Below are 8,802 nucleotides of genomic sequence, written 5' to 3'. Positions count from 1 at the left end.
ACAATTCCAGGCACACGTACATTAAACTGAAGGACATGTTGTGTTCGGACAGGAAACCGGCATGAAAACACGTGATGGCAGTATCTAGCATGCATCCGTTTCTTTGGAAGCTATTTTTTTCTATGGAAAAGTACGTCAGCAGCTAAGGAAGAGTCTCCATAAAAAAACAAGGAAGATTCTGTGTGCCACGCAAGAAAAAGAGTCCAAGCAGAATACAAGGATGAATCAATCCGGACTCTTCAGCAAATTATTCTATCCGGCCGGTCTTCTTCTATCGTTTCTTTAATAAAAGATTCAAATAGGACTAAATCATCAGCGTTTCATGGTAGAAATAAACTTTTTCTATCCAGATATATAAGAAAACAAAAGAAAATATATATGTACGGCATAACAAAAAGAGTGGGCCAAAAGATTACCAAAATGCTTTTGTTTATTTTTTGGGAACAAATGCTTTTATAATAATGATGAAGTATCCCCCGCATATAATAACAATAATTATGAAGTATCACCGACAGAAAGATGATAATAGTAATAATGATGAAGTACGCCCACAATATAGGAATAAGATATTAGCGCTAAAAAATCGTTATGGACAGCTAAGACCGAAAGTACGTAAACATCTAAATGCCAATAATTCATATATCCTATCTTGCAAAAAGTGAAACTTCCAATGCATCTTCATCTGCGCTCTAATTACAATAGTGATATTCTAAATATACCCTGCAAAAAAGTTATAAATATCAATACAAATAAAGAAGGAATGCAAATTCTTAGAATAAATTAAGCATTATTCATTCAAAATAATTCATGAGAATACACCATCGTTTCCCAAAATATAATGCACGTTAGTAACCACAAAATTGTTGTTCACTCTGAGTCAGATTAATATTTTTTTCGTGTTAGCTAAGTCAGATTATTCTGATATATAATGTCATCAACAACAGACGATTAATATTTCTGAAAGTGTCTAGAAGAAATAGTCATCCATATAGGCTAAATTCCCTCAATTAACTACAGATGATTAATATTTAAATTGAAATATTTCTGAAAATTTCTTACAAAAGTACTTTCCTAATACATAGACAGTAGGATGGCCAAAACTGCGATACATAAAGGTAAATATTATATGATTATAAAACTCCATAGTTCTACATTGCCGCTTAAATATCTCTAAACTATCCATTTTCACACATCAAAATACTTTTAAGATTTTAAATAAGTCATTTCATTTAGCCATGTATTAGACTCAAATGGATTCCGTTTCAAAAAAATATTGATCCCATTTCAAAAAAATTAATCCAAATTGTTGTATGAAGGTGAACAAATGACAAATACTAACAATGGGCGGGTCACTTTGTTAATTATAAATTGGTCCAACTTATAACTACTGAGATTAAAAATCAATACATAAAATTCTGAAGACATGCTGTTAAGAGCTAGCAGTACGGGTGGTGTAAAGTTAATTTAGTATCAACTTGATAACATCACCGATAAAAATATGATTTGGCTGCTCTGCTGTTAGCCTCAATCAGGAAATATATAGTTATAGTAGATACAGTCAAATTTCACATTACTAAAGTATAATATATGATTTTGTAGTATATCATACTGAAGAAAAATGATGTTGTAACTACATAACTAAAGGTTTTAAGTAGCATGCAAATTGTCATGAACATTATGTAATAATTCATTTCCATCGTGCTAAGTTATATGTCATATTTAAACAGCAAGGGTACAATCCTAGAGGACAAGCTCTGACAGGGGTAGTCGAGGGAACATGTTAACATTTCCAAGTAAGATACACTGATGTTAGAATTTGTCTTGAATGAAAACCATAGGAGATGCTCCGGTACTATAGACAAATTAAACCCAAATTCTTTACCACCAAAAAAGTAAACCCAAGTTTGAGTTCCTATAAGATTGTGCATGTCATAGAAGATGAGCAAAATTGGAAAATAACATAGACATGGTTATAAAGAATAAGTTATGATGATAGACCAAAAGTTGATTCTTAGAGAAATAAGTTTGGCAAATAATAGACCGAGGGATGGTGTTGTAGCAAAAATGTTAGTTGTGATAATGAAATATAAACTAATACAAAATAGCATAGATGCGAAAAAAATATTACGACTGTGAGAGGGTGAGAGACAACATGTACGTAACTTGACATAATATATACGATAAATGTAATTATTTAGACTGATTGTCAAGAAACATAGGGAATGAGTGAATAATGACTTGGCGAAAAGCCAGTATGAAAGCTTATTATTATTACTTTTCAATATGATAGAGTGACTCAAACACAATTAGTTCTAGCCGCGCAAATGCGCGGGTCACACTGCTAGTTTAATTTGTAACAATGTCTTGCAACTGATGGAGCAAGATATTTTTCGCTCATCAAACTAAATGACTACAAAATTCATGATGGTGTTAGAGAAAATAAATTGCCCCCACCCCCTAGATTTATCCAATTTTGTATTAAATCCCAAATATTTTGTAAATTTGTTGTATACAAAGTAGCATAAAGTGTCCAAAATTATTCTATTTGATTTTGTTCGGAACAAGTGATACCCGCATATTTATAATTTAGAACAACTTTCATAATAAATCATCTTTCACAATATAAGATTGCTATAGTTGTCGTTTATAAAATCCAAAGTATTATTCAGCTGCTCTTGGACAGATTAATCACATGGAAGCATCTTTAATGATGTAAAAGAGATTAAGTCGTTGTAGTCGGCTACTGAGAGAATGTTGGCCTATCTCATATATGCATGTAAGATTGTGAAAAAAAAATCTTAAAACAAATAATTGTAGTTAACTCGCTCAAGTATAATGTACAAAAAAAACCTCAAGTATGGAGATTCCTCTGCTTTTAACCCCCCCCCCCCCCTTCCTGCCTCCTGGTATAGCATTGGGTATTTGAGCCTCAAAATATTCCATATTTTCTAGAGTCTAAACCATTTTCTAGGGGTGGTTTAGGGACGAGACTTGCCTGCTCCCTGCGTGTGTGCCCATCCATGCTTCCGCATACGTGGCAATATTTGATTGGAACAAAATAAGGCCCGGCCCCACCTCCTTAAAATCAGGGGGAAGATGATTAGATTAGAAAGGAAAAAGGAAAAAAGACAACCGTAGGATAAAGTGGGAGCACGGATGGGAGCACGGGGAGGGAGCAGGCAAGCCGGATCCGCGGTTTAGGAGGTGACTTTGTCCATGTGGCAGCATCCACGTAAGGGCACTTCCATGTTGGCAAACACCACATCCTAAGCCGGCACAAGAGTTGAAGAAAATATTTAATACATTAACTGGCCGAATATCTGGTTTTATACTTGAGGAAGTAGTAGGACTTGTAGACCGCCTGCGCCTGCTGTAGTCGATAGCGGACATCAGCGAGTAGCTCGTCTCACTCCGCCATGCTTTTTGCCACGGCCGCCACCCGCGTGTCGCCTGGCTCGTAAGAGCGAATAGTGGGAGGGTCGCGTCCATACACGAGCTTGAACGGAGTTTCTTGGGTCGCCGTCTGGTAGGCGGTGTTGTAGATGTACTCGGCCTAGGGAAGCCACCATAGCCACTGTCGCGGACGATCCCCTGTGAGGCAACGCAGGTACATAACAATGATCTTCTTAGCAGCCTCCGTTTGTCCATCCGACTGAGGAAGAAACGCCGACGTCATGTGCAGCTTCGTCCCGGTGAGGCGCATAAGCTCTCGCCAAAACGCCGAGGTGAAGACGGGGTCGCGTCCGAAACCATGGACTGCGGAACGCCATGTAGGCGCACGATCTCAGCGAAGAACACCTGTGCCACCGACTCTGCCGTGTACGGGTGGGCCAGCGCCACAAAGTGGCAGTACTTGCTGAAGCGATCCACCACGGTGAGGATGACGGACTTCCCGCCCACGCGAGGGAGCGCTTCCATGAAGTCGATGCCAACGTCAGTCCACACGCCCGTGGGCACCGGCAGCGGCAGCAGCAGACCAGCGGGGTGCAAGTGCTCGGACTTGTACCTCTGGCAAGTACCGCAGGCGCGGACGTACTCTTGCACCGTCTTGCGAAGGTTAGGTGCGTGGAAGTCGTGGCGGAGACGATGCAGGGTGCGCAGGACGCCTTCGTGCCCGTCGTTGTGCATTGCGGTGAGGAGCTCCTGGAGTAGCGGGGACGAGGCAGAATGTAGAGGCGGCCATTGAAAGTGACGAGGCCGTCGGAGAGAGACCACGGCTGCTGTCGCGTACCCGCCGCGATATCCTCACGCAGCACGACGAGCGCCAGGTCGGTTGACGTAGCTTGCCGGAGGCGATCGATGAAGTCGAAGTGAGGACCCAATATCGCCATGACCGACGTCTCCTCCGTGTCGCGGCGGGAAAGGGCGTCCGCCACCGTGTTTGTACTACCGTCCTTGTACTCCATGGTGAAGTCGAACCCCAGTAGTTTGCCGACTCAATGATGATGCGGAATGGTTGCCAAACGCTGGTCAAGTAGGAATTTGAGACTGTAGTGATCAGTTTTTACCACAAATTGGCACCCCCAGAGGTATGGTCTCCAATGACGAATAGCGAGCACCAGGCCGATGAGTTCCCGTTCATATGCTGCCAGGGAACGGTGACATGGCGCGGCCAGCCGGCTAAAGAAAGCCACCGGGTGCTGGTCCTGAAGAAGGACGGCCCCAAAGCCGTACGTAGAGGCGTCACACTCGACGACGAACGGCCGCGTGAAGTCCGGCAACGCGAGGACGGGAGCCGTGGTGACCGCCGTCTTGAGGGCGGTAAAAGCTGTTGCCGCCTCCGGCGACCAGGAGAAACCATCCTTGCGAAGGAGGGCCGTCAGTGGCGCAGCAACCACGCCAAACTCCTTGACAAACTTGCGGTAGTACCCCGCAAGGCCAAGGAACCCCCGGACCGCGCATGCCGAGCGTGGCTGCGGCCAATCGGCCACGGCCTGCACCTTTTCCGGATCCATGGCCACTCCTGCAGCGGAGATGGTGTGACCCAGGTAGGAGATCGACTCGACGGCGAACGCGCATTTGGATCGCTTGACAAAGAGCCGGTGCTGGTGCAGGACGGTGAAGACGGTGAGCACATGTCGGAGATGGTCTGCCCACGTCTCGCTGAAAATGAGGATGTCGTCAAAGAAGACGAGAACGAAGCGGCGTAGGTACGGCCGCAGCAGGTCGTTCATGAGTGCCTGGAACGTCGCCGGCGCGTTGCAGAGGCCGAACGGCATCACCAGGAACTCGTAGAGGCCGTCGTGGGTACGGAAGGCGGTCTTGGGGATGTCCTCCGCACGCATCCATACCTGGTGGTACCCGGAGCGCAAGTCGAGCTTGGTGAAGAAACGAGCGCGCCGGAGCTCGTCGAGGAGTTCGTCCACCACCGGAATCGGAAACGCATCCTTGACGGTGATGGCGTTCAGGGCGCGGTAGTCGATGCAGAAGCGCCAGGACCCGTCGGGCTTGCGGACCAGCAGTACCGGCGATGAGAATGCGGAACAACTTGCTCGGATGATGCCCTGGGCCAGCATGGCGGCGCACTGACGCTCCAGCTCGTCCTTGTGCGCGGCCGGGTAGCGATACGAACGGACGGCCACCGGGGCGGAACCGGGCAGCAGGGTGATGCCGTGGTCGCGGCTGCAGGGTGGTGGCACGCCGGAGGGTTCGGCAAAAATGCCATCAAATTCGGTGATGATGGCGTCGAGGAAGTCGCGGCCACTGCATGATTTCAGGGCTGACCCGTCCGGTCCTGCAATGCCGCGCCAGCACACCCGATGGCCCCTCCGCCAGAACGTCATGGAGAGGGCGCGGAAATCCCACAGGATCGGTCCAAGCGTCGCAAGCCACTGCGTGCCCAGGACGACGTCGTAGCCCGCGAGCGGCAAGGCGAGGAAATCCTCCGAGAACGCCTCTTGGTCGATGCGGAAGGACACGGCGCGGTATGCGCCCTGGCACGGAACACGCTCGCTGTTGGCCACCATGACGCGCAGCTTCTCGGTGGTGGGGGATGGCAGTGTAGCACGAGCGGCCGCCTCCTCAGCGATGAAGTTGTGGGTGGAGCCTGAGTCAATCAGGGCGAGGAGGGAGACACCCCCGAGGGTGATATGCATCTGCATGGTCTCGCTCGTGCGCACGCCGGAGATTGCGTGGAGCGAGATCTGCGGATCGGCCGGCGAGGCATCAGCAGTGGCGGAGGCCGTGTCGTCGTTGTCGTCGTCCGGCGCCAGATCGAGGAGAAAGATGCGCTGGCACACGCGGTTGTGGCCCCTGCCAAACTTCTCGTTACAATTGAAGCATAGGCCCAGGCGACGGCGTTCCTTCATCTCTGCATGTGACAGGCGTTTGATTTGGCGCCCTTCCGGCAGACTGGGGCCATGCTGGGGTGCGGCTGGTGGAGCCGGTGCGGGGGGCGCGAGGCGTGGTACGGGCGCCGGCAGGATGCCCTTCTACTGAAAACGCATCGGCGGCGCGGAAGCGAGCGCGCACTGGTCGCGCAGCTCCAATTTGCGGGCGAGGCTCATGGCGACGGCGAGGGACTTCGGGTTGTGGATTTCCACGTCGAGGCTGAGGGGTGGCTGGAGTCCCGCGGTGAAGATCTGAACTTTCTGTGTCTCTGATAAGCTGCCTGCCCGGGGAAGGAGCGCCTCAAACCGCTCCTTGAAGTCGATGACGGAGGTCGTGCGCTTGCACGCCATTAGTTCGCCCAGCGGGTTAGCGCGCAGAGGTGGCCCGAAGCGGAGATTGAGCAGCTCGGTGAAGCGGCGCCACGGAGGCGTGCCCTCGTCGCGCTGGACCTGCATATACCATAGTTGGACTGTACCCTCGAGATTGTATGACGCCATCCACACTTTCTCCTCCTCGGCGATCCGTTGTTGATGGAAGAAGGACTCGCATCTGTTGATGAATGCGAGAGGATCGGACTTGCCGTCGAACTTGGGGAAGTCCATCTTCTGAAACCGGGGCGGTCGATCATTGTGGTGCTGCCCATCGTGGGCGCCGTCAGCGCTCGACGAGGAGGCGGACTTGTCCTTCTGGAGTGCGGCGATGGACGTCTGCAGGGACGCCACCGTGGCAGTCAAGGCCTCGATCATCTTGGCCAGATCGGCGGTGGTTGGTTCTGCCATGCCGGAAGTGACCGAGGCGGCGGCGGATGGTGGCGACGGAGGTATGCTTGGCGTGGATGCAGGGGTGGAGGCGGGCTGCGGATGGAGCGCGGACGAGGAAGAGGATCGCCTGGAACCCGATACCAAGTTGTCAAGGACCTCAGTGCCCAAGACAGCAGGACCTCGACTACGTAGTTCGTAGTCTCGGTTGATAGGAGCGCTAGGGTTTTTGCCTAACTGCTCAATGGTGCAGGAGATGAGATTAGGAGTAGAGGAAGAGGTAGGAGATAATGATTTATTGCTTGCCTCAAAGGGTGCCGATTACAGGATATATAAAGGCCTTATGGGCTTCTAACAAACTAGGAAACTAACTACACTTGGACTCTAAGAACCATCGTAGGATCAGGACTCCTTGCCGGCCTCGCCAGCTGTGGCCGTCGGCTGCTGCTGCTGCTGGGCGCGCGACCCGCGCCTGTAGCCAGCGCCCCACATGACATATGAACATATTGGGTAGCATAGGGAATGGTGCTTAAGCAGTCATAAACCTGTTTAGCACTCGCAGATTTTCAATGTAAACCATATAAGGGGCAGAAAAGATAAATATCAATATGGAGTGAACTGAGCCCATTTTTGTTTTTTCTCGAATACGCATGAGCGTGCATATCATTCTGACCCCATTTTTGTAAATACAGGACTTGAAGAGGGAAAAGGGCAAGATGATGGAAAGTGGACCGAAAATAGTATAGGTAGAGTGTGGTGGAGATATGTTATTCAGTGAATCACAACAATGATTAAGACAGATGACTAATGGTGTGAGCTCCAATTCGCTTAAGTCACACAGTACTTGAAGGTTTGGATGATTTGACAGTCTTCAGGTATTAAATTTAACTACGAATTTCTATGAGAATTTAATTTCAGATCCTAATAAAATTGTACATCATGCAAGTACTTACTGAGACAAATCCATTGACATTCATACTACATCAAATCAGAATGTTTTCTTATCCTAAGAAAATGCTTTCTGAAACTACTAATGGTCAAAGTAGTAAAAGTTTGACGACAACCTTGTCCAAAACGCACGTCAAGCACTTGGAAACCGGAGTAGTAACAGACAAAAAATTGGAGAAGAAATATTGATCACTTACTCTCATCACGGTCCGTGATGCGGTATTGTTTCTTCCACTGATGCGTGGTGTTCAACTTGTATATGGAACCATCACGGTGGCCCGTTTTCGGCATTATATTCAGAGGGAATACACCGTCGTCACGAGCCATCAACCAGCGAACATATTCTTCGTCGTCATTGTTGACCACATTTCCCTCCTCACTACCAGAGATGTCGCACACAGTTCTCCCGCGTGTACCACGTTTGCCGCGTATGACATCTGTAACTTTCATGGCTTCCCTAGAATTAGCACCTTCATCGCCATGTGTGACATCCATGCAGGCTTCATCGGCTTTTGCTCCACTGCTGCTGGCCATGTTCCGAGACACATGAGGAAACCTATCACCAAAGAGCATAAGCAACCAGCCCAGTAACCGACACAAGTAAAATGGGATCATCGACCAGTCCGGATTGAAATCGCAATGTGATATTATGTCAGCATAAAATCAATATCTATTTTCTTTCGTTCATGTTTGCGACTTGGGAGTCATACGAGATTATGAAAGGATTTTCTCCCCGTTTGACTTGAGAAATCAACACAACCCCAAT

At 48.3% G+C, this 8,802-nt stretch overlaps 1 protein-coding gene across 1 annotated transcript; it reads right to left on the bottom strand.

Annotated features, from left to right (window-relative positions):
• Positions 1-483: 483 nt before the first annotated feature.
• LOC119320128 lies at positions 484-8,580 on the bottom strand. The gene is made up of 2 exons (XM_037594252.1): positions 8,234-8,580; positions 484-720 (listed from the first exon to the last, which is right to left on the bottom strand). Exons 1-2 carry the CDS (start codon positions 8,568-8,570, stop codon positions 710-712), a joined length of 348 nt encoding a protein of 115 aa, XP_037450149.1. The 5' UTR covers positions 8,571-8,580; the 3' UTR covers positions 484-709.
• Between the last annotated feature and the right edge of the window lie 222 nt (positions 8,581-8,802).

Source organism: Triticum dicoccoides, chromosome 6B (genome assembly GCF_002162155.2).
Source record: "Triticum dicoccoides isolate Atlit2015 ecotype Zavitan chromosome 6B, WEW_v2.0, whole genome shotgun sequence".
Classification (NCBI taxonomy): domain Eukaryota; kingdom Viridiplantae; phylum Streptophyta; class Magnoliopsida; order Poales; family Poaceae; genus Triticum; species Triticum dicoccoides.
This window is presented reverse-complemented; position numbering and strand designations above follow the sequence as displayed.

Excerpts from the sequence above, each read along its gene's own strand:
- LOC119320128 (XM_037594252.1), bottom strand. The coding sequence starts at position 8,570 with ATGGCCAGCAGCAGTGGAGCAAAAGCCGATGAAGCCTGCATGGATGTC.